The 25186-nt window shown below is 59.2% G+C and overlaps 1 protein-coding gene and 1 long non-coding RNA gene across 3 annotated transcripts in view; one reads left to right on the top strand and one right to left on the bottom strand.

The window, feature by feature from the left end:
- Positions 1–18087, bottom strand: part of LMX1B (LIM homeobox transcription factor 1 beta) — an 82413-nt gene extending 64326 nt beyond the window's left edge. The window contains exons 1-2 of one of the 2 annotated variants that reach the window (XM_070250560.1): positions 17827–18087; positions 16816–17002 (exon numbers count right to left, since the gene is read on the bottom strand). In XM_070250560.1, coding sequence (XP_070106661.1) covers positions 16816–17002; positions 17827–17965 — 326 coding nt within the window. In that variant the 5' untranslated portion in view covers positions 17966–18087. The remainder of the gene's footprint in view (positions 1–16815; positions 17003–17826) is intronic. The other variant, XM_023628892.2, reaches the window with a different exon arrangement.
- A 348-nt stretch (positions 18088–18435) lies between these two features.
- Positions 18436–24098, top strand: LOC138920689 (uncharacterized). The gene is made up of 3 exons (XR_011432341.1): positions 18436–18755; positions 18878–19003; positions 20923–24098. It is a non-coding gene; the product is annotated as an uncharacterized lncRNA (long non-coding RNA).
- The last annotated feature ends 1088 nt before the right edge of the window (positions 24099–25186 follow it).

Raw genomic sequence — 25186 nt, 5'->3', positions numbered from 1 at the left:
TCTCCCTTTGCCCTCACCCCTTACAGCTGCCTCCTAAAGTCGGATCACACCTGCCCCCTCTCCTGTCCTCTCCACTGCCCTCCCCTCCAACACCTACAAGGCGGCAGCTGCCCCTCCTGCCAGCCTCCAGCCCCATGCACAGCTGCCAGCGTCATCTCCATAAAGCGCCTCTCCAGGCCTGTCACTCCCCTGTCCAATAACCTGCGATGGCTCCCTGCTGCCCACAGGAAAAAACCCAAGCCCCACAGCACAGCCATCGGCCCGCTCACCTCTGCAGCCCGGGGGCCCAGCAGCCCTCGGCAGCCCCTCCAGCCAGACTCACTGTCCCAGCCCACTTTTCTCAGCCCACTAATGGAAGCCCTAATCTTCCTGCTACCAGTGTCCCCTACCTGGAGTGCCCTCCCCAAATCCTCCTCAGCTCCAGCCTCCCGTCTCACAGCCACCTGTCCAGGGGAACCCAGCGCACAGACTCTCGCTCCTTTATGTTATAAACCAGACCCCTGCCTGTAGTCCTTCCCACTAACAAACATAGCTCACATTTACGGGCATGGCTCTTTGCACACATCATCTCACTTAATACTCACAGCAACCCTAGAAGCTAGGCTCTGTGATTACCCCCATTTTACCAGTGAGGGAACAGAGGCTCAGAGAGGTTGAGGAACTTGCCAAGGGTCACACAGCTAGAAAGAGGCTGAGCGTGGAGTCCAGACGTCTGCTCAGGCCCAAAACAAAGGACTATGGGCACAGCTGTAAAAGTATAAGCAAGAGCCACACATCTAACATGAGGACACTGCAACCGCTTTCTCCTTTAAATCTCATCATTACCCTGAGGCAGGTGTTTGCTTCTCACAGAGAGGGAAAGCATCTAACCCAAGGTCACACAGCCAGTAAGTGGCCGAGCTGAGATCAAACTCTGAACTCTGAGGTTCCAAAGCACTGGCATCTTTCCTCTGTCTACATTGCTAAGAATCTGGTGAAGTTCTCAGCCTCCCATGGAATCAGTTCTGAGGCCACAAAATCAGAGAAGAGGCCAACATTTCCAAGCATAGGGACTGTGCTGGCATGATTTCTGCTTAACTCTGCCCCCACGCCCACCCCACCTGCTCAGCTGGGGAGCTCTCTGAGGGCAGGGCAGGCCTGCCCCATCCTGGCCCAGCTTGGCCAGGACCCAGCTGAGCAACTCAAAGGCCTCTAACTGGATTCCAGGTAATGAGCTGCCCAGACGCCAGTCTCTTACCTGATAGCCCTGCTGAGCTCCTGCCACTGGCACGCACCCAGCCGAGCACACATGTAAGTCCATGATACTCCCGGTGCCCCAGGGCAAGACGTTTCCTTTTACAAGTTATTCTTATTACTATCATTACTGTTATTTTAATTTAAATCTTTGACGTTTGGGGAGATGTTTCTCTGCAGCCACAAGGGGATGTCTGTGGGAGGATGGCACCTCGGTGACTGGCCTGAACTCTCGCCATGTGGGACGGTGGGACCAGTGGGCGGCCAGCTCCATCCTCCTCCAGGGGTCTGCCGCAGCTCACTTATCAGGCTGACATCCCACAGGGGGGCCGCCGCCCTACCCGCCCCTCTGGCTCCAGGCCCGCCGACTGGAACCAGACGCTGAGGGTTGGGCAGGCGGGGGCACGTGGGAGGGGGCCGAGCCCTCGCCACAGGCCCCTTTGCAGTTCAAAGTGACGCACTCAGGCGGCTGTCCCCTTCAAAGGGCAGACAGCGCCTGCCCCGAGCTGCTGTATGAGCTGCCGTACCAGCAGCCTGTGCCCGGAAGGCAGGGCCAGGTGAAGGCGGCCTGTAAGGGCTGGCCCAGCTCCCATGCACGGGGTGGGCCTGCTCCTCTGTCCCCCACCAGGGCAGGAGGCCACACCCCGGCCGGCTATACATTGTGGTGCAATCCTGGGAAAATCTCTGTTCCCTCTCTGGACCTCCCTGCCATCACTGTATATTTGTAAAGCGCTCAGAAGGCATTCAGGGACGTCGCGCGTGATACTGACAATGCTGCTGCTGAAGATGATGATTCGGTATCTCTCGGAGAAACACCACCCCAAATGGCCAGGACCCCAAGTGTTCTCACTAGCTGTGTGACCCAATCCAAGCCACTGAAGCTCTCTGTGCCTGCTTTCCCCATCTGTAAAGTGAGGCTAGGATGGGGCAATGCCCACTTGGCATGAGGCAGGTCACAGACACACCTCTCCTTTCAGTGCTGAAAAAGGTCCCACCCACTGCCAGGAGAATTGTGCAGCCCAAGTGAGACCCACCAAGAAGGCTTGGTCCGAGCGCTTCCCCAACCCCAGGCCCCCTGAAGCTGAGAAGTGGTCAAGAGAATAATCCAGGCTGGTGCAGCTCCCCCATGGCTGTGTGACCCTGGGTGTGCAGCCTCACCTCTCTGAGCCCCAGTTCTCTTACCTGGAAACCTGGGTAGACAACAGAGCTTTTAGGACCTCTCACCAAGATCTGGGGGGCCAAGGGCTTAGCCCCAAGCCTAGACCTAACCTCTGCCCAGTAGGTGGTAGCTCTTACCCTTGCTGTCTGAAGCTCTGTGACCTTGGGGAAACCACTGCATCTCTCAGGTCAAGCTTCAATGTTGCAAAATGGGAAATGATAATAATAACAATGCCTGCCCCAGGGCAGTGAGAACATTCACTGAGCTAATCCCCATCAAACCTTTACCACAGGTAGTGCACAGGGAACACTGCCGTCAATTATTAGGCATTCTTTCAACAAACACCATTGAGCTCTGGTGCCAGGCCACCACTGGGGCACCGAACCCAGCAAGGGGCCAGGATCTACCCTCCCAAAGGATCACTGAAAGTTTTCTCCTGACAGAAGTCCAATCCCAGTTCCACTTCCTTGCTGTGTGACCTTGGGCAAGTTACTCAGCTTCTCTGTGCCTCGGTTGTCTTACCTGAAAATGAAAATAATAATAGCACCCATGCCATAGCACCTTTAAAGAACTGTGAAGTGCTGACCACAAGCACTCAACAAACCTCAGCTGTGATTATTATTGTTGTTGCTGCTGCTGTGACGTGCTCTCTGGGCCTGCCCTGCCAGCCAGCAAGCCCCCGGCAGCCAGGCCCCCTTCTGCAGCTCACAGACTTGGGAAGCGTTAGCTCCTGAGAGGCGCCCCAAGTCCCCTGCAGAACGGAGGCTTCCGTGAGCTTCCTCCCTGGTCTGTTTGCCCAGCAGCTGGAACACGTAGAAAAAAAGCTCCCAGCCTGCTGGGCTTGTCCAAGCAGGGCCAGCTTTACTAGAACCAGGCTTGGGCAGTAATTTTGCGGTCATAACAACTATTTTCTCTACATACTGCTATAGAAAGGGGAACCCCCCGCTTTTTTTCTTTCACCTAATTGAAGACACCATCAAGCGTAAATACGCTGGAGTTTTTAATAAAAACAGGATGGAGGAAAACATTCAAAGCTCAATAATCAGAAGCAATTTGCGTAGTGAGCAGAGATGTGTCATTCCCACCCCCAGCCCCTGGCTGTGCTCTGTGCGGCACTGGCTTCGGGTTGGCAACTCTAGACCTATGGCAAAAATAATGAACAGCAGCGAGGCTCGGAGATAGCCTGAAAAATATCCTGGAAAAGAAAAACATATGCCAAAGAGTGTGGTGTAAAAGTCATATTTCATGCCTGACTTTAGAGAATGTTAATAAGGATTAGAACCATATTCCAACAGAACGACTATCAGTCAAGGCGGGGTAATTAATTTTGCTTCAGATCTCTGCTTGGGAAAATGAAAGCAGTAAGTGTTGTTTCACAGCATAGAGATCCCATCGCACAACCCAAAGGACTTCCAAACCGTGTCCTGATCCCGGTTGAAAGAAACCTGGCTGTGGCTGACGGCCTCTGCTCATCTGTCGCTGTGTAGATTTGGGGATCTTTTCCAAATCGTAACAATATCAAATTCTTTTTTTATTTCTGGATTGGCTAATAAATACGATTAAGATAACACGTCCCAAACCACATGTCCTCTGCTCGGCCTCCAACATGTGGAGGACAGATGCGTCTTCCGTGTACAGATGACCCAGCCGGCTGCTCCCCCGAGGCAAGGACCCTGGGAGACAGAGCCCCAAGTGGTCCTGGCAGCCCATGGACCCTCTGTGGCCCTCGCCAGGCTGCTGGCCTCCCTGTGACCCGCTGTAGAGAGGAAAGGCCAAGTCCAGGGTGTCCGGGAGTCAGACACTAGAAGGACAGAGGGATGGTGGGATGTGGCACTGTCACCTGGCTCTTGTCCCTTAATGTCCCAATTTAGAAGATAAAATTCCAAAACCCAAGTGTCTCCATGCTATCCAGGAAGCTCTCAAAATCATTTCATCATGGAGGCAAGCCTGGCACCCTGTCTCAGGAACCAGGATCCAAGGACCTTCCTCCCACTGACCTCAGCCCGGGGAGGACAGACCAGGCCAGTGTAAAGCCAGAGTCTGGGAGAGGGTTCTAGAAAGAACTGTGGAGTGGCCACATAGATCCCTAAGCTAGCAGTGGGCAGATTGGGGTTTCTGCTTCTGTTCTGCTACGACCGACTGAGCTTTTGGGTGCGTCCTGGCCGCACCTGGACCTCAGTTTTCCCATTTCTACAAGGACCTTGAGGAGCCCTTCAGATGGGACATTCTAAAGCAGCCCAAGGTTCAGGCGGAGGATGTGGCCCAGCTGCGTCCTCGCTGTGGTCACTAGAGAGGCTTCTCAGAAGCCACGGACAAAGCCAGGCCCCTGAGACCCGGACAGGGAGACTCCAGCTGGTGTCCACAGCCCACAGCCCACAGCCCAGCTCCAGCTCTGGGGAGAGGGGCAGCCGCTCAGAGGCCAGGCTGGTGTGGGCAAGTGCCCGTCCCACCATGCCCAGCAGGGCCCCAACCCCTAAGCAAGGCTCTGGGTAAGCCAAGGTCTGGGCAAACCTCTTTAGCTTTTCCTTGGGGCTAGGAGAGAGGATGGAGAGGAGTCCTTCCGAGTTAGCCCAGGCCAGACAGAAGGCCTCCAGTGGGCAGCCAGGGGAAGGGCATTCTACCACAGTGGAAGAATGGATGAATGAAGGAATGAATGAATGACACAAAGTCAGAGGCAGGTGGGGGCTTCCCCAACCCATCACACAGGCAGGAGGAGGGCAGGGGACCTCCCTGAGAGAAGAAGGTGACCAAGGGTGGGGGGGGGGAGGGGCACTATGACCCGGATGAGCCCTGGCTGCCTGCAGGGCAGGGGAGGGGCAAAGTCTGGCCGCTGGGCAGAGGTTGGCGGGTCTCCTTTCCGGACCAGTCAATGCTCAGAGGCTACTCTGGGCAGACAAGGAGGGTCAGGCTCCTCCTGAGCCGGATGGGATCAGGACCACCTGGTGGAGGACCTCTGTCAGTGGCCACCGTCCTCCTTGCCGCTGGGGCCGACTGGGCATCGACTGACGGCTGCGTTCCTGGCCCCCTATTACCGCTCAGGTCTCCCGCCGAAGACCCCAGGCCTCTCCCCTGCCGCCGAGGAGACCGGGCCGGCGGCGGGCAGAGGCTGCGAGCCCAGGGCTCGGCCGGGCCGGCCTGATATGAACCATCTGCGTTGTCTTAGGCCGCCCCTCTGCCCACTGTCCCTCTGAACTCGGCTGGTTCCCGCGGGCCGTTTGATGCCTCGCAGGGTCACAGACCCCCGCACACAAATCACCGCCGCGGGGCTGGGGGTGGGGCGGAGGCGCTGAAACCCAATCCGCAAAGTTTGCTCTGCCGCTGGCTTGCTCCTTCCCTCGCTCACCCGACCACCTCCCCCCTTTTCCAAACAAGGCTTACTTTTCTTGCCAAAAAAACAAAGTTGGTATCAAGTGTTTCGAGGGAGAAAGTCTCTCCCCCGCCCCTGGCCTGGGAGGAAGGGCCGGAGCTGCTGGCTGAGCCCGGGATTGCAGAGGGGGCTCCAGGAGAGGACCGGCGGGGAGGTGAGCTCCGGCTTCCCCGTCTGTTGGTCCCCTTCCCCAGCTCCAGCCTGTCCCTGTCCCACGCTTAATGGCTGCGGGCCCGACTGTCTCTGACCCTGCCCTGTCCCCCTGGTAGTCCCCCGCCCAAATAAGGCTCCCTCCATCGGGGTTCTCCGTCCCAGGGCAGCCAGAGATGGAAGCATCACTTCCTGCCTCTTCTCCCTCCCCATAAAACAGCCCTTGCCTGTCGCTTTTACGAGGTGACACCCTGCTCTCAGCCCGATCCTCCCCGCGCTCGCTGGGAGCCTGGGCTCGAGAGGGAGGAGACTGCGTGCAGCCAGGCGTCTCCAGAGCGCTCCGAGAGCGGACAGGGGTCCCCAAGGAGGCTGCCCCGAGCACAGCCCAAGAGCTTTAAAAGGAGACCACAGAACCGGGTATATTAGAGACAAATTCCTCCGAAGGCCCCCCCCCTCCAGCTCTGTTGAGTCTGAAGCCTTCGCTCTAAGACCCGAGAAGCCAGCCGGGAGGTGGCCGGCCTGGTTCTCTGGAGGGGTGCAGAACGGAGCCCCAAGGGCGCGCGGGTTTCATTTGCTGGGTGTTGGTTTTGCTTTTGGTTTTTTCAGCCGGTGCAGCGATCCGGAACCGCGTGCGCACGCGGCCGCTTCACCGCCACCCGCGGCTTCCCACTGCGCCCGGAGGAACGCCGGCGGCTGAAGTCCGCGCCCGCGGCGCCCGCTGTGCGCGCTGCAGTTCTAGACGTCCAAGCAGGCAGCCGGGCTCGGGCAAGGCGGCGGCGGCGTCCAGGGGCCAGTCGGCGGGCCCGGCTGGGTCTGTGCGGCTGGGGCGCCGCAAGAAAGATCTGCAAACTGTGGGACGAGGGGCGGCGGTGGTGAGAATAAAGGCGCCACCAGTCCAGTGGAGTAGCGGGGTTTCCGCGGGGGTCGAACAAAGGAATTCGCCCTCGGAAGAAAGGGGCTGAGCGAGCAGCGGGAATGGTCAACCCCGGAGACTCGCAGGAGTACGAACGTGACAACCTCAGTCCCAGGATCCAACGAAATCCCTCCCCCCCCCCCAAGAAGCGCAGGCCCGCATCTCCATGCGGCCACTCGCATCTTGTCAATCCCGCTTTAACGGGGATGGTGGCACCTTTCCTAGGAAGAGGGGACAGAGCGGGGCCGTGCTCTCTGTCAGTGGAGGCAAAAATTCCCCTCAACCAGTAACCTCTGGCCGTGGGGTCGTTGACCCCATTTTCCAGAAGCTGACCATTGAGGCTCTCGCAAGGGTACCCCTTCCCCTGCTGCAACGCATGGCGGACTCAGGAGACCCAAGCGCGCTCAGAAACGAAAGGCGCCAGGGGGTGACGGGGCCCCATCCTCCCGCCGCCCTCGGAAGGGGTGGAGGGGACACGGTTGTAAGGTGCTCCGCTTCTTTTCTCTGCTTGACATGAATAAGGGGATTAGGACGGCAAGTTTCCGTCGTTCACTCTGTCGGACAAAGGGCCCCGCGGTTGGAGCGGTGCAGCCTCTGATTAAACGACAGAGCCCTGTCACTCAGCACCATCCTAGGTACTTGAGTTCGTGACATAATCTTATTAGAAGATAAAACCGGCGAAATCCTTTTCATAATGAAAAGTTACATTTAATGGCTGGATTCGCCCCCCCAACCCCTCCCCGACCCTGTGGCCTCCCCCCGTTGCTGTTGGATATGGCTCGCCTGTAATTGGCATTTAAAGCACCAAGACCGGGAGAAAAACGGGGTTTAGGGTTTTTGTAATCCCCCTAAACTGTCTTTGTTCGAAATCTCCACAGATACAAGTCTGTTAAGAGTAAATATTTGTGGATTGATACGACCACATTTCCCCCCCTGCAAACCAAATCTGAAAAAAGCCGGCCCTCCCGCGGCGCTGTGGCTGGGGCGCAGGAGGGAGGGGGCCGAGGTCGGCCGCGCCGGGAACTCGGCTCTCGGGCTGCCTCGCCGCCTCCAGGAGCTGAGGGACTTTGCACATTTCTCAGGCGGGGAAAAAGGTCTTAGACTCTTTTTTCAATTTTCTGTTCCCTCGATAAACAAACCTCCCGAACTCGCTGCTTTGGGGCCTGCCCAAGGGGGTCGGCGAGAGGACTTGGGGAGGGGCGAGGACTTTGCTCAATTCCGAAGGAAAATGCGAACTCTCTCCGCCAGCCTCGCTCCTTTCCAGCGGGTTTAAGTGGCTCTGAGAGGACTTGGGCAGTGGGAGGCCCCACCCTGCAGGGCGCCCCGAGTCCAGCCCAGGAGCGCGCCTGGAGCCGTCAAGGGCCCCTGAAACGTGAAGGAGCCTGAAGGCTGCCACGGGGGGCCCGGGGCTCCGGACTCCAGCCTAGCCCGTCCCAGGATCGGATTCCTTCATAAATCAGCCGCTGGGTGAAAGGGCTGCGCTTTAGAAAGAGCAGGACCGTGTGCGCGTATTAGAGCGCGCGGTTCCCAAATCCGGGGTAAACCCCTGGTGACACCGAAATTCATCAACCGCCGCTGGCGCCCGCAGCTCGGCCAGGAGCGGAGGAGCCCGTGCACCGTGCTGCCCCGGGAAAGGAGAACGAGGAGCAGGCACCCTCGTGAGGTGGGCCTAGAGGAGGGCGCGGGTGGAGACCCCTGAGAGCTGCCCCACCCGCGCGCCGGGCAGCCAAGCAAGCTCTCCCACCTGGAGAAAGGCCCTTATTCTAACCTTTTTTCCTTCTCTGGCAAGAGCTGGCCCTACAAGGGTATTCTGGTGTGAAGAGGGAAGTGACCCCCCTTTCCTATCCTCGGACTCCCCTACACCTTCCTGGCTGGGCGCTTTGGGAGAATTACAACTGTCCAGAGCAGGAATCTGGGGCTTTGGAAAGGTCAGGCCGTGAGGACTCAGGGATCCCATCCGCTTTGGGAAGTTAGACGCGCCTGGGGAAAATAAGGCTACAGAGTACCTCTGGACCTGGGGGGCTCTGGACCTGGGGGGAGTTAGCTAATGCCCTCTGCCTGGGTTTTCTCACCTATACATGGAGCTGGAGCTGTAAAGGTCAGTGCATGTGGCAGGCACTCAAGAAACGCCAGTTCCTCTTCCTTCTAGACGCACTACTATGGCCTGCCCGTCTGGGGTCAGTAAGACTCTGCTCATCTACACAGGCCATGCTCAGGAGTCGGGAAAAACCGGGAGCTACATGCCTCTGTAGTAATGGGGGCCCATCCACAGGCTGCCGCCTCCAAGGACCAGTTCTGACAGTCAGACCTGCCCCATTCTCTTTGCAAGGGAAAAATTCAAAACACAGGCCTCAGACCTAGGTGAGGGGCAGGAGGGTGGAGTGGGCCCCCCCAGGGAGGCCTGTTTAGAAGGGTGTACCCTCTGGGCCTCCAACACAGGGCAGACAATGCATTCTTGCCAGGCAGGGCAACTGCTCACTTCCCAGCAGGCAAGAAGGAAACAGACATTGACTGAATGCCCAATGCAGGCTGCCACCTTTGAGTTTGTTTCACTTTATTCTGCGACGCTAGAATTATCACCCCTGTTTCACAGAGGAGGAAACTGAGGCTCAAGAAGAGCCACTGGCCTCCCTTAAGGCCCTTGCCGTGTCACTGGGAGCATGAGACAGTCTCGATCAATGGATCATTGATTTGTAATTGCCATCTTGCTCTTTCCTTTGAGAAAACGCGCCCCACCCAGGAGGCCCTCCATTTGGAGGAGGGGGCCCCAGAGCACCTTGGTCCTCTCCATCTCCATAGGCTTGGGCAGCTCGAGGCCTGGGCGGGTGCTCGCACCACCACAGCCCAGTAACTATGGTAATTGGAGAGTCACGTGACAACAGTCACTGAGTCCGGGAGGAAAGCGGGAGGCAGGCGAAGGGGGAACAGCAGTCACACCCAGCTTGTCCCGACCCAGCACTGCTCCTCCTCTCCCGTCATCACTGCTGTAGCACCCAGCGGGGGCACTTAGGGAGGGGCGGACTGCCTGGCAGTCCTGGGTTCCAGCATGCCCACTCATCTTTCTGCATCTAGCCAGCAGCTTGGTGGTCTCCTCCCTCCTGCCAGCCCTGGTGGGCACCTCTGTTGCTCTGGGCAGCCCTCAGAACCCTCCCCGGCTGGCAGCCACCTCTCAGTTCCCAGGGAAACCTCTTAAGCACGGGCCGGCCAGGAAGCAAACATCTTTGTTTCTTCTGGAACCAGACTCCAGGAACCGGGTTTTTCCTTCATCAACACTTCGCTCAGTTCAGCAAGTGCCTGGGCCAGCCAGGTGCTCTGCCATCAGCTATCACACTGGGTCCAGGCCAGCCCGGGTCAGGCTCCCAATTGAGACAAAGCCCCCTGTGCCCCTCCTATCACATACTCACACATTCCCCCCCCCACCCCTATATTCCCCCCCCCACCCCCTTTAGGGCTCCAGGGTCGACAGGGCAGGTCCTGCCGCTGCCAGTCAAGAAGCTGAACAGAAATGGATACAATATTGCCCCAGGAAAAACAAAGGAAGGGCCCTGGCAGAAATTTATTTGTACTGATCAGGCCAAGCAAAGGTAGAGGGCAGCAAGGAAGTGCTGTCAGCCGGGCCTGAAACCCAAGAAACCTGCCACTGCCAGTGCACAGTGGCCCCTTATGCCCCACCACTCTGAGATGCAGCAGTAGTTAAAGCAAACACAGGCCCTTCATTGCCCCGTCAGTTACACCTTCCCCCCCAAAATTACACAAACTTTGCAAGATTTTTCTGAGAGAAGATGGATGCTTGGGGAGACTTGAGGTCAAGGCTAGGCTGTTTAAAGTATATTATTAACAAATAAACATTTACTGCAGAAAAAAAAAAAGAGAAAAACCTTATAGGCCACCGGGGAACGAAATCATGTTGCTTTTGGCTTCAAATGACAGGAGACATTTATGGCATGAATGGAGAACACCAGCCGGTCGATGAAATGGCAAACGTCTGCCACTCTCCTTCCTCTGCCTTCGTGAATCAACTTTTTCAAATATGGTTTTCAGCCTTACCCTCCCCGCCCTACCACCGCTTCCCCACTTCTGACTGCAGTGGCAATAAATATATATAATTTTGGTTTCGCTCTCTGCTGCCATCAGCACAGAATTCGGGGGTTGGAGAGGGCGGGGTCAGCCAGAGAGCCCAGGCCTTGGGTCTTCCTGCACCCAATTGACTGACAGCTCACCCAGGCTCCCTGGAGCAGCAGACCATCCCTTTTTTCCTCCCTCCCCTGAAGCTGAGGCTTGCCTGTGGTGTCTAACAAATTGAAAGTTATAACTCATGTCGATGAGAGTATTCTCTATTCCTCCACCTAACTAATGCCAAAGTAGGACTGGGTTTCTTTTTTTTTTTTTTTTTCTTTTTCCTTTTTTGTTTTAAAAACCTCACAGCCGCAGAACAGAGGAAGTTCCCCGGGGAAGCACTGCCAGGCCATCATGGACCGAAAAACCTCCCCGGGCTGGAGGATCTTTCTGACCGCCTGGGCTGGCATTTCTCAACCTTTTAAACCTCATCTTCTTAACACACAGATTCCTGGATCTCTCCCCTACATGCCCTCTCTTCTGAATCTCCCCCTCAGCCTGAGAGATGTTGGTTGAGGTTTGGTTTTTTTTTCTGTCATTTGAATCACAAAAACAATAAGCGTGAACAGTTTTCCAAATATGAAATTATATTATTGAGTATGTTTTTCCAAGCTTTACAGACCCTGGAGATTCCAATTGTTCCCCACTGGAAAGATCTTTGCTCTGGACCAACCTCCACCCCCCACAGCCCCCAAGAAACAGGCCAGCACACCAGGCCACCGTGCTGCCTGCCCTTCCTCATAAAGCGTGGTTGGCGTCTGTTCTCCACCCGTACAATCGGAGGTTTTTCTGCCACTCTGGAAGTACAGGATCGGCTACTGGATTCCCACAGAGTATCGAACATTCACTGAAGCCCCACCAGGTGCCCTGTGCAATCCTCACAACAAGCCTGGGAAATGATACCATCACCCCCAGTTTGCCGATGGAGAACCTGGGGCTCAGAGATGATCAGCCACTTGGCTAAGACCACACAGCTGCTGCTGAGCGCCGAGGCTGGGAGATGAACCCAGGTCTGTCTCAGAATCTAAAGCTCTTTTCACCCCGAGGGAGGCAGGACCCTCCCAGTGCCCACTCAGGCAAAGGGAACGGTTTTCCCTGGGGGGGGAGGGGAGGGGGCGGGCCCTCATCTTCCCTGTAGAGAGAGGCTCACGGCAAACTAGCATGCCAGCTGCAGCTCTCTCTGGCACGGAACCTATGGGCAGTCTGGTGTGTGTCCTTGGAGACAAGGCATTCCTTGCCATGCTGATGGTGATAACAGTAACAATGATAATTTCCAGAGTATTAACAACATGCCAGGCAAGATGCCAGGTCCTTTGGGGCATGCTATCTCGGAATCCTTCTAAAAGTACTTTCCCCCAGGTGGGTATGTCCCCATTTTACAGAAGAGGTGCCAGGGCTGTGTGGTCCTGAGCCTGGCTCCAATGGACAGGACGGGAGGGAGCGGAGAGTCACCAGTCACATACCCCAGAGGAGATCCTCATAGCCCACTTCCCCTACTGGAGAAAGATTCAGCAAATTAGCCTATACCAGCCCGGAGCCTGGGGAATACCGGGTGAGCCAGGAGTCAGCTGTGAAGAATGCCGCCCCTCAGCAGCAGACAGCAGCAGCCTCAGGCCAGCCCTAGCTAACCCCACAGCCAACGCTCTGGGGGTCAAGGGCGAGGTGCCCTCCCAGGAGCTAGAGGGTCCCCTAACTCTGTTTGGCAGAGTGAGCCCTTCAGCCCTGAGATCCCCAGGGAGAGCGCCACCAAGGCCTTTTGACAAGGCAAAGGGCTGGTTCTTCCTTCCAAACAGGTCCTTCTCAGGACAGGCCCTCTGCCCGGGGCTGTGGGCAGGGGTGCCTGCAGCCCTGAATTAGTCCCTTGGGGGACATGTCAGCTGGGGTGCCCACTGGTGGAGGGGGTGCTGCTGGTAACTGGCACACTGTGGTAAGGCCTATGCGAGGCCTCCCAAGCTGGGAGAAGCAGCCAGCAGAGGAGCCTGGAGCCTGACTTTGCTCTCCCCCTGCGCCACACCCGCACTCCGCTGGTGCTGCTGCTCCAAGAGAGGTGAGCCTCCCCGGAAGGCCTTTCCCGGTGTAAACACTTCCAAGGAAAGGAATGTGCTGGGAAGAGCCGGGCTGAGCCACTGGAGCCGCAGCCAGCTGGGGTAAATTTAAAAAAAAAAAAAAAGCACCCCAGGACTCAGACGGCTTTTTGTGAAACTCAATCAAAGCCTCGCTGGCCCCTTCTGCCGAGGTGGGCGCATCCTACCTGGGCAGGCGAGCCCGAGGGGACCCTCGCAGGCTCAGCGGAGCCCTGGACCTCTACAGCTGCAGCGGCGACGCGACGCCGCCCCGGGCACTCCCCGCGCGCAAGGGCGACCGCGGCCCGGGCAGGACCCCGCGTCCCTCCGCGCGCGCCGCTCCCGCTCGCACACCCGCGAGTCTCGGGTCGCGAGACCTGCGAGCTGTCTTACAAGCGATTAGACTCCATTTTGTGACAGATTTTTGGACTCTCCCACCGACCCTCCCCCCTTCCGGAGCCTCCTCCAGGAATTCGCCACCTCCTCGGGATAGAAACCCTTTCCAGACGAGCGACAGACGGCAAGAAAAGAGAGTTACATAATTCTATTTGGCCTAGCCGCCAAGAAAAAAAAATTGGGGGGGGGGCGGTAAGTTGTCATTTTGTTTTTTCATGTGTTCTCCGGTGGCGGAAGGAGAGGTGTTCGTGATTTTGCGTTTGGAGGCCGCGTTTCCTCCCGGTTTCTAACCGGGTTTTCGGTCCGAGAAGGAGCTCAAGCTGCCGAGGTGCCAAGAGCCTCGTGCACAGGAGAAGGATCCGATGCTTTCATCTTATTTTTTTTTTCAGAAGGAGCCCCAAAAACCACGTACGGAGAAAAAGGAGACTTTTTGAGTGACGCGTGAACACGCCCCAAATGCCGTGGCCCCCGGCCTGCTTCGAGCGTCCGGGACGTGCGGGTGGGTTTTATCTAATGCTATTAAAAGCGCCCGAATGTCCATTAATCACCCCCGTGGTGCGTAGAATAACGTTGCGCTTCTGAGTGTCCCAGATCTTTAAAACAAATCTCAAGGAGAAAGAGACGCTTAATAAAAATAGCAACCTCTTTTCTAAGGACCCAGCCCCGCAGCCCCTCGCCGGGCGAGGACACATTTTTCAAAAGTTACGGGGCGGGGGGGGGCGGGGGGGGGGTTGTTAATTTCCCAATCCTGCTGACGCACAGACTCGACAAGATCGAGAAGGCACGTTTCTGAGCTCACTTGCCTGGATTCTCGTCTGAAAAGCATTTACATACAGATGTAATAAATATGCATCCGCAGTGCTCAAAGCAAAAAATAAGTCATGAAATATATTTTCGTGCAAAGAACATCGCTTCCCCGGCCCCTTCCTGCCTCGCTGCGCTGGCTCTCGCAGAGAAACGCTGAGGCGAGACCCGCGGGGTATCTGTCGCCAGGATTGTCTTGATAACAACCCCTCCTCAGCCCCCAACCGGCCCGCCTAGCGCAGATACCTAACCGGCCTTATTGGAAGAAAGAGGGGGCGAGGGAGGGGGAGGGACCTAGAGGGGTATGAATAATGCCGGCCTGGAGGCTGCACCCCGCAGGACCCAGACTCCCGGACTCGGGACCTGAGATGCGCCCTGATCCCAAATTCACCAGCAAACACACCCCTACCGCGCACGCAGCGAAGAAAAAAAGCTCTTAGGCGCCTTTTTTCTTTTTTAAGCAAATATACTTTCTACGAAACAATTGCAACCATTTAATGTTTAATTGTTTTGTAAAATGATGGGGTTGGCCGCTCAGCTCTAATGAACACCCAGCTCAAATTTTGTGACCTTACAGTTCTGGGCTCTGAAGAACCAGGGAGCATCCTCTCCTTGTTTTAAAGAGAAGCCCCATAAACGATTGGGGGGCAGAGGGAGAGAACCGGTAGATATGTACAAAAGGTTGGAAAGAGTCTTCCAATATGTAAAAAAAAAAATTTTTTATCAAAAACCTGTGCAACTGACTCGGAGGCCCATTTCCAGCTTCCTGGGCCTTCTGCCCCCACGTGTTGAGTTGTCCAGGCCAGTGGCTGAGCTGAGTGGGAAATGGCATTGCCGGAGCCGAGCTCAGGTGGGGCAGGCAGAGGAGGCCAGGGGTGCAGACCAGGACTCTGGCTAGAGGCTGGTGAGCCCTGCTGAGGGGCCGCTCCCTGGACCGGCCCAGAGCCCCCAGCCACAGCGACCTCAAACTACTTTCTCCGCTTCTTCTGGGCTGCTCCTGCCTGCCTGTGGCTGAGCTGACTGGCTGCCTCACCTTCTCCTGGAACCAGAATCATTATCAGTCCAGGGCGCAGCACAAACCTGATCAACAGGAGTGTGCCTCATCTAGGGTGCTCTGGGGAGAGCGGGAGGCTTCAGCTGGGCTCTGGGACCAGCAACAGAGCTGACTCTCTGTACCGGCCCCGATTCCTGCCCGCAAAGCCCCCAGCCAGCGGGAAGAGCAAGGCGCAAAAATGCAGCTCCTGCACAGTTCCCAGACCAGGGGAGCAACAGCCAGGTTAGGAGCTAGCATGGGGCTCAGCCAGAGCCTTTCAGAGTCGAACCGTTGCCCTCTCGAGGGCTCTGGCCGGCAGTCCCTCTATTTCCAGGCCTCAGCCAAGCAGTTGGAGAGGTGGGGAAGGGACACTCCAGCTGCTCCACTGCCCACCAGGGCCTGGATTTAGGGACAATCCCCGGGCAGAGCAAGCAGACTGCCCTTCCCACCAGGCACCCGCAGCCTTGCCTTTTCCCGGAGACTTGGGTACACGGCCCCCTCCAAGCCCCAAACCGCCTGAGCAGCCTACCCACCCTGCAGCCCCATCTGAAAGGGTTTTCGGGGCCTCACTAGAAAGTTCTCGCAGGCACCCACTTGTCTACACAATGCTGCCCTGGGGATCCCCACACCCCTCTTTCGGCTGTTGCTTCTCTCAATCACACTACCAGGCATAAAACCCAGAGGGTCAAAAGAAAAAGCCTGCATCTGCTCTTATCTGTCCCGGGCCGCTTGCCAGACAAACCCATACTCTCAGCTCAAAACAAGTCAGCAAGTAGGGCTCACCCCACCGTCTCTGGCCCGGACTCCAACGCTTGGGCTACACCAGGGCAGGGCAGCCACCCCTCCCCAACACAGACACACTGCAAGAAAGAAGGCCTGCTGGGGAAGGCTGACTCGGTCAGTTCCTCACCCCCTTGGGGAGCCCCAGACTGTGGTTTGCCACTTCTTCAGGTCCTCTTCCTAGACAGCTTCTCCAGCCAACGAAAATCAAAAGTGCAAAATTCCCGCATGGAACGCTTTGGAGAGAATGGACACTCCTTTCTCTGCATCAGAGCCTAAAAGTGCAGCAGGGACCCTGGCAGGACAGGGGCATCCCAGGCCAGCACCACCCCCACTCCACCGCCCTGCTCCTGGAATTCCAACCCCTCCACAAAGCCCGCCTTTGGGCTGAGGAAGCACACCGCCAGGGCCTGGCTCCCTAAAGCGCTGCTTTCGTTTGGAAATCAATTGTTGGTCCCCAATTCAGGCCTCAGCGGGGCCAGGCCCTGTCCCAGGACCACGGCATCATATCCCCCAGTCGGCCCCCGGCCTTGTCCCACGCCCCGACTCAATGGCCCAGAGCAGGTTTCCCGGACAAAGGATGGCAACGAGGGGCTGCCGGAGACTCCCGGCCACCAGGGTCGGCCGGGATGGGATGGTTCGGCCCTGCCGGAGAGACGCGCAGCCCGCGGAGCCCTCGGAGCGGATGGGCCCAGCGGCGCGCAGAGCCGGCTGTAGGGCGGACGCGGCCCCGGCCTGGCAGGGGTCGGCCGGGCTCGAGTGCCGGCGGCGGCGGGGAAGGAGCAGGACGAGAGGGCTTACTGTTGGTAGTCTTGTTTGCAGTACAGTTTCCGATCCCGGAAGTAGCAGCTGGTGGTGAGGGCTTGCTGACACGCCGCGCACTGCAAACACTCCTCGTGCCAGGACGACTCGTTGACTCGCATCAGGAAGCGGTCGGAGATGGGCCGCTGGCAGCCCTCGCAGACGGCGGGATGCGGGCAGTCGGAGCCTGCAGCGCACAGGGCGAGAGCCGGGCCGTCAGCGCCGACCAGCACGGCCCCAGCGTCCCGGCTGCAGCGGTGCCCGCAGCCCCGGCCAAGGGCGAGGGCAGCCCGGGAGCGCCGCCCGCCGCCTGCGCTCCCCCGGCCGCCGCGCCAGGGGCCGGGCAGCCTCCGCTAGTTCGTCCCAGTCCCCGGACTCCGGCGCGGAGAGGCCGCGGGCCTCGAGCCTCGGCTCGGCGCTGCGCTCTCCCCTTCTCCGGAGATCCGGCGCTTGGTGGTAATAAATACGAGAACGAGCACGGCGCGGGGGAGCCGGCTGGGACCCAGACAGGCGAGGGGAGGCTGAGGCGCTCGCTGGCTGACACGCCCCACGGCGTCTTCTGTCCCCAATCTCCCCAAAACCTGTGGTTTGGGTGACCCAGGGGGCATCTTTTTCTTAAAAGCTCCCCCTCCCCAAGTGACCTGGCGCCATTCCCGAGCCTGCCAAGGTGACTATTGGGTCCTCCATCACCCCTGCCACCCGCCTCCCACCTCCTGCCCGGAGTGGCAGCTCTAGAACCGAGGCCCGGTGAGGATGGAGGGAGGCGGCTGGCGAGTCCTGTTCTCCCTCCTCCTAGGTGATGTCCCTGCATACCTCTGTCCCCTTAGGATGCCTGTCTAGGCGTGCCTGTCGCCCCTCTGAAGATCACTCCAGGAGTCTTCTCTGTGTCCCCCACACCCCCATGTCCTGCAAACCATCTCCTTTATCCATTGGCCTGGACGCCTGTGTCCACCTGGGACAAGGCCCCGTCCCCTGCCCGTGATCACTCGGGCGCGGCGACCCCGCACTCACCTAGCAGCACCCCCAGAGTGGCGGGCCCGGGGCGCAGGGCGTGCTCCTCCATCTTGATGCCGTCCAACATCTTGGCGCAGTCCGTCTGCCCGCGGGGGAAACACCTCTCCAGCGACTCGGGACCTGTTGCTATATCCATGGGACGCGGGGCGCGCTTCGGGCCCCGCCAGCCAGGGTGCTCGCCCGCCCGCCCGCCTGCCCGCTCGCCGCCGCCGGGGCCCGGGAGCCGGGGAGGCGCGGCCCCCGCGGAGTTGGGGCTGCGGCTGGGGCCGCCGACTGCCCCCGGCGAGCGCGGAGCGGCAACGCGCTGGCCCCGGGCCCCGGCGTCGTGCGGGCGGGCCGGGGCGGCTGCAGTCCGCGCCGCGCTCCCCCGGGCACTCGCAGCCACGCGCGCCGGCTCCTCTGTCACCTGCTTGTCAGTCCCGGAGCCGGGCTGCGGCGGCGGCGGCAGACGGAGCCGCGGGGAGGAGACGGCGGCGGTGGCGGCGGCGGCTGCGGCGGCGGCGGGCGGGGGAGGGGGCGGGGGTGCAGGGGCGGCCCCGCGGGCTGGGGGGGCGCGGGCGGCGCAGCGGGGTCCCGGGCGGGGCGCAGCGGGCCGCGGGGCTCCGGGCGCGCTCCCCGCACTACTCCAGTGCCATGGTGCGCCCGCGGAGCCGCTGGGTTTAGAGCTGGGGCTGGCGGCGGAGGGATACTGCGCCCGGGAGCCGCCTCACCCCTCCTCAAACTTCCTGACATTTGAACTCATTGGTGCGCCTCGTATCCCTGCGCCGGGATGAGCCGGCGGCTCCACGTCAAATAGTGCCGTCGCCGCCCCCCCCGCGCGGGAGGGCTCCCTGCGCCCCCAGCCTGCGCCCCGCGCCGCGCCTGGCCCCGCGCGCCGGTCCGGGCGTCCCGGCCAGGCCGAGCGCCCTGCTGGCCCCTCGCAGAAGGTTGGGTCGCCTTCGAAACAAATCCTTCTGCCCCACTCCTTTGAAAAATTGATTTGGGAGTTGGGGAAAGCAAGCTTCCTTCTTTGCTTTCTTGCCTTCTTTATTATTAATATTTTGTAAAGCTTCGGCGGTAAGAGGAGTGGCCCCGAGCGAGACCAGACTGCGCGGACGGCGGCGAGCACAGCGGCTCCACCAGGGGACGGCGCCGGCCGTGAGTGGCCGCCCGGGGACCCCGACTGTCGGCCGAGGTAGGTCACACCGGGCTGAGTTGGCGTTCCCCGGGCGGCGGCGCCATGCCGGGGCCGGTTTGGTCCGAGGAGAGGGCTGGCTGCGGGGGTCGAGGGACGGGCAACGGCAGGAGGGAAGGGTTGCTGGCTCAGGACTCGCCAAGGGGTCCCTGGCTCAGGGAGAGGGAGGTTGGGCCCCAGATTTGCAGTGAGGGACCCGGGAAAGCTTCAGACGTGGCAGAGATGGGATGCAAGGGTGAGCGAAGATCCCGGAGGGGCCCCGGGATCAAGGATGGGGGACATTGGGCAGGCGAGGAAGGTGAGGCCCAGGTTCAGGCGACGGAGAGTTTAGAGGACGATTACGTCTGGGAAAGAGGGCCCCCGGCGGGAGTGGGGGCAATGGACCAGAACCTGGCCTCGCAGGGTTTGGAGCGAGGGGCGCCGGTAGGGGTGGCTCCAGGGTCGGGGACGGAAGGCCCAGCACGACGTGTGTTCCGCCGGCCGCTCGAGGGAAACCGGATTGGCGGCTGGCATAGGCGACCTTTGGTGGCGGAGGGACCCGGCCAGGGGTCCGTAGGCCACGCTTGGCAGGGACAGCGCCCTGGCCAGCCTGGGCAAAGTGGTCCTCGGCCCTGGGGAGCGAAAAGCCGGCAAGACCGAGTGGCTGACTCGGGCACTCGCCGGGCCTGGCATCCACCGGGCCTGGCACCCGCGCTCGCTGCGGAGGCCGCTGCGTCCGGCTGCAGTGCGCTGAGCCCGGCCGGCTGTGTCTTGGACCCCTGGGTCCCCACGGAGGCGCGGCTCGCCCGGGAGCAGGGGGGCCGATGCGGCCCCGGGGCAGGCGCGGGCTGACCCCTCGAGCCGCTGCGGAGCGGCCCCGGCCCCTCCCGGAGCAGAGCAGCGGCGCGGAGCGGGGCGGGGGCGGAGGGCATGGGAGGCGGGTCCCCTGACCCCGCTGGAGGCGAGAGGGCGGATCGGATTTGGAGCCTGCGGGCGGCTTGGTCAGAAGTGACCCCCTGTGCCGCGGGGCCCCGCGGAGGGGCCCGGCTTTGTGGAGGATTAGAGGCTGCCGCCCCACCCCGGTACCTGCGTGTGTGTCGGTGGGTATCTGTGTGCGCTGTGCGTGTCCATGCTCCCGCCTCGGAGGAGCTTGCTGTCTGTGCACCCGTGTCTCTGTGCGCATGCAGTATTTCTGTGTCCCTGCGACTTTCTCGGCTCCGAGTGTGGCAATCCGTGTCTGATTCCCCTGCTTCGTTGTGTGTGTGTCTGAGTGTGAATCTGCAGGTCTTTCCGTGTCTCCGTATCTTCTGTGTTTTTGTAGGTCTTTGTGTCCCTGTGTCTGTCACTCTATGCGGGTGGGACGTCTTTGTGTGTCAGCCTCTGTAATGTGTCTGGGATTCTTTTTTGTTTATATGTGTGTCTTCGTGTCACCTTTGTGTGTCCGTGTGTATCTCTGAGTTTCTGAATGATTCTGTGTATTTGCGAGTCTCTCAGAGTTTGGGGTTTTGGGGTTTTGTGGGGGTTTTTTGGGTCTTTTTTTTTTTTTTTGGCTTTGTGTCTCCTTGTATTTCTCAGCGTCTTTGTGTGTCTGGATCCAGGACGCTGGATGAGTGGATGTGGAGTTTCTCTCACATGCCCTTGGTCCCCTGTCCTTGCCCAGCCCGGAAACCCCAGGCCTCGAGCTCCCGAGGTTGGGCCTGGGCCTGGGCCGCCTTCTCCGGGCATCTGGGGCGGGGGCGCGGCAGCTGCCGGGAGCAGCCAGCGGGCCAGGCTCGGGCGCGCGGAGCCGAGAGGCGCAGAGCCGGGCGCACGGTTGGCGGACCGACCGGGTGCCTTCTGCCCTCTGCTGGCCGCGCTGCGTCCCTGCACCTGCTGTCGGGCAACTGCCTGTGGGCGAGAGGGTCCTGGTTCTAAGCCCAGTCTCTTGCCTTCTCCTTCAGAGAGCACTAAGGAATCCTCTGCCGTCAAAGGCCCAGCAGACCCACTCCGGACCCAGGCTCCTAGTGCAGCCTTCCACCCTTCTCCCTCTGTCTCCCACTCTCCGCCTTCCCCGTGCCCGGCCTCTTCCTTTCCACATTTCCCTCCTTAGGCTGAATGGGGGTCCCTGTGGCCAGACCTCCTAAGCTTCTCTGACCTCTGGCTGGCGTCCAGAGCCAAGTTGGGGCCGTGGACTGTGCCCCAAACTCGGACTGCCCAAAGGCTGCGTCTCAGCGTAGGAGGACGTGCCCAGGGCGGGCTTGGGTGCCATGGCTGGTCTGTCCTGGGGTGCACAGGATCTTGGCACATCTCCCCGTGCTCCTGCCTGTGTCACAGCCCACACCACCAGGGCCCACATCGGGAGAGCCAAGGGTGGTGCTCAGAGCCGCTGGTGGCTGCCGACATGCGGGGCCCAACCCAGGTGCGGGTCTGGGAGTGGGGCTGTTCAGTCTACAAACCTGAGGTCCCCTCTCCAGGTCCTCCCCGCTCACTGTCCGTTCGTCCCTGTCCTCCTGATCACCGTATAGGTCCTGTTCCTTGCCCTTTGTCCCCCTTCCCCGGGTCCCTCGGTGATCCCGGCTCCTTCGCATACAGACACACAGAGGCCCCAGGTCTCTCCCCAGCACAACCGCAGGAGCTGAACTGCTGAAGAAGCGGCCGCCTGGACCGAAGGCGGGGGCCTAGACCCCGACTCAGGTACTCCCGGTAGGCGGCGAGCGGCACCTTGCTGCGCCCGGCAGGGGCGGGTGCGATCTGGTACCCACCAATTTCCCCTGGCGACCCTGGACCCACGACTCCGCCGGCGGCTCGAGCCTGGGCGCTGCCTCCGACCCGGGATTTTCTCTGGCTCGGACTTCAGCGGCAGAAACAGCTTCCAATTTTCTCCACCTGGGGATGGATGGAGTCGGCTGTTTGGAATCGCTTGGGAAGAAGCAAGATCGGAGAGGAAAGCTCTAGGGCGGGGGTCTCAGCTCCCCCAATCCCGCAGATACCCCATCTCCACTAAGCCATTCCCTGTCCCCCCTTGCTCCTCTCCTTAGGGCCTGGCACCCCGCACCTGAACTACCAGCCTCCTACGAACACAGTCCTGTGATCCCGCTCCCCGCAGTGGAGCCCTGTCCATCCTCCCTCTGGCTGTCCCGCTGTCCTTCTGACCAAAGCCGAGCGGCAGAGCCCCCTCCCAGTTTACAGCCCGGCTGGAGGGGAGGATCTTGGGCAGGGATGGAGCATGAAGGCGCGGACGCGGAGCTGCACGGATCCGCGATTCCGCCCTGCGGGAGCGCCCAGGCCCGTCCCACGCTGCCGGGGTGCCATTGGTCCTGGCGACCCTCAGATCCAGGGAAGGCAGCCGGACTGGACCAGAGCCACCCCAAGCCATGGCCCGGGTTGGGGGCCGCTATTCCCGGGAGGTGGCGGCACGGTATCCAGAGACCTGGGAATTCCAGAAGTGGAGCCGGATGGCCCTGGCAGTGGTTGAGTGTCCCGGCCTTGGGAGCCAGCCCCGACCACACTCCCCTCCGCGGACCGCAGCGTTCTTGACCCCAGGACACGTGGGTCAAAGGCTCAGGCCCCTTCTCAGCTAGCAGAGCGATGGATGTGTGTGATAAGTAACCCGGCCCCTTCCCACAACCCGGGGAAGAGACCGTGGTCGTCTTGTGCCTGCGGCGAGCTCACAGGGACCCTGAGCCCGGTGGCGGTCCACAGAGGAATGACTGGAGAGAGGTCCACGCTGGGTCCCTCCAACTCAGGGCTGGGAGCAGGTTCGCACTCTCCCATCTGGGGTCTTCGGGGCTGAGGAGAGAGAGATGGCAGGGGACAGGGTTTTAGGCAGAGTTTGCTGGTGAGGCAGGGGGCGCGTGGCTCTGAGGCTCGTGATAGTATGTGCCTGTGTGCAATGTGTGGGACCACCCACCCCCAGCAAAGTCCTTCTGTCCTCCCTGTAGCCCATCCCCACCCTCACCCAGCTTGTGGGGTCTCTAGCCGCAGGTCCATGACTTTTCAGCACAAGATCTGGGTGGTTAGTCACGGGATTCCTCCCTGGTGTGTCAGGAGATCCGGCTCCCTCAGATCCTAAGGCTGCTGTCAGCCCTCAGGGCTGGAGCTTGAAGGGCACTGTCCTGGCTAGGTGGCCCAGGGCTGAGGTCTGCCACTGGCCGGGCGGTGGTTAGGAGTGGGTAAGAGCAGGTCCCGGGGAGGCACCCAGGTCTGCTTCAAGATCTGACTGTGGGATGTCAGGAAAGTCTTGCCCTCTCTCTGCACCTCAGCTTCCTCATCTGCAAAGGGAGCATAATCATAGTGTCTATCCTCCAAGGCTGCTGAGAGGATGAAATGTAAGTGGTCACCACAGCACCTGGCACACAGTAGGTCTCTATTAATATTTGGTGAGTAATTGGGTGAAAGGGGGTCCCCAGGACTTGGGGAAATCATGGCTGCTTCCCCCTCCTCCAACCAGGACCTACGGGGGAAGAAAGGGAGGTGCTGAACTCTGTCGTCTCTCTTCCTTTAGGAAGGTGGCGGGGGCTGGGCGCAGGAGCCCCCCAGGCAGGGCCCAGATGTCTCCACTCGCCCTGGCTGTGGGGCCTGAGGCTGAGGGTAGCTGCTCCTAACCAGAACCTTGGAAGGGAACAGAACTAGGGGCCTCAGCCCAATGCATCAAAACCGACCATGTGGGACTCTCAAGGTGCCATTTATATTTATTTTTTTAAAGGCACTTTCCTCAAGAATCTTTGCATTTCTTGCCAAATGGATGGGCTGGGTTATTTCAGCAGCCCATCTAGAACCAGGGGCTTCCCCGACTGAGGACCTGAGCCAGAACAAAGAAAAGGCCAAGGACTGTATTTGGAGCCATAAAAGCCCCATTAGGACACTAAGAATAACTTGCAGAAAGGCATTTTATATGAATTGGACACAAATTCACAAAAGCGAGGAAGTTCATTGGTCTCTACCCCGAGGGTCCGCGGCTGGGGAAGGGGGTTGGGTGTGATGCAGGGAGCAGCGCCCATCCCATTTGATCTTTATCTTAAATCCACTTCAAAACGCTAGGGATCTGCGGAGTTGGAGGTTTGCCCCTTCCTGTAATGATTTGGTGTCTAGTAAAGTTTTTATGAGTGTCTGTGCAAATAAATGCATTTGATGTGCATTTGTTTTGGCTGGTGCTGCTTTATATAGGAGGCGCGCACGTCTTCTGTTGGCTCTCAAAAGAAAAGAATGAGAGTGAAAATAAAAATAAAACCAAGATATCCGGACCAGGCGGAGGGGCGGAGCGGAGGCAGTCCCGCTGCCAGCCACCACCCCTCTGACGGTGGCGGGCGGGAGCTTGAGGATGCTGCCAAATGAGGTTGCAGGCTTTGGGTTTGCTGCGTGGAGCTGCTCAGGGTGGGGAGGCGGGCTGGGGAGGTCCAAGTTCTAGGAAGGGGTTTTTGGAAACAGAACTCTACCTGCCTTTTGATTACTGTCCTCTGGGTATTCTTGCTGAAGTAAAATGAATAATAAATAAGGGTGAGTTTTTTGGGGCATCACTTTATCATCTAAGTGGCAGGCTATGCCTATTTCTTTAGAATTTGAGCTCAGCAGAATCTGGCCGAGAGGCAGGTCGAACAGCAATGTGGCTCCCCAGCCGTCTCTGGACAAGGCAGCCAGGGAGCCGGGGAAGGAGGGCGGGAAGCAGAGGTGCTCCCTAAGGGTGAGGAGCCAGGCCAGGGTGTCAGGGGCTAAGAGCACCCATGCCCTTGTCCCAAGTGTCCAGCTGGTGCCCAGGATGCAGCGTGCATTCCGGGGGCCCGAGCTGGCTGTGCTTTCCCAGCACTGCAGTCTTGATTTATTTGTTCTAAAATTATTTTATCATTTTTACTGAAGTATAATATACAAGTAGAATAGTACACCAAGCATAAAATTACAAAGGGGACACACTTACACCCCCAATAGCTCGATGAGGAGAGAATGTTCTGGCTCCCCAGAACCTCTCCTCTTGCGCCCTCCCGGGCACCCCACCCCCTTCTCCATGGAAACCGCCATCCTGGTTTCTGTCACCACACATGAGTTTTGCCTGTTTTTGAATTTCATATAAATGGAATCACAAGTATATGCTCTTTACCATACTTTAATCGTGAGGTTTTGCTTGAGAAGAGGAATTTTTCTCCTGAAAAATCAGAAGTCTGATCACCTTGGACCCTCATTCCAGCGGGGTGTTGATAATCTGGAGCTGAACTGTACCCTTCCCCCTCCCCC

This window comes from Equus caballus, chromosome 25, assembly GCF_041296265.1.
Source record: "Equus caballus isolate H_3958 breed thoroughbred chromosome 25, TB-T2T, whole genome shotgun sequence".
NCBI classification, from domain to species: Eukaryota; Metazoa; Chordata; class Mammalia; order Perissodactyla; family Equidae; genus Equus; species Equus caballus.
Note: the sequence above shows the minus strand (reverse complement) of the source record. Positions and strands in the feature narration are given on the sequence as shown.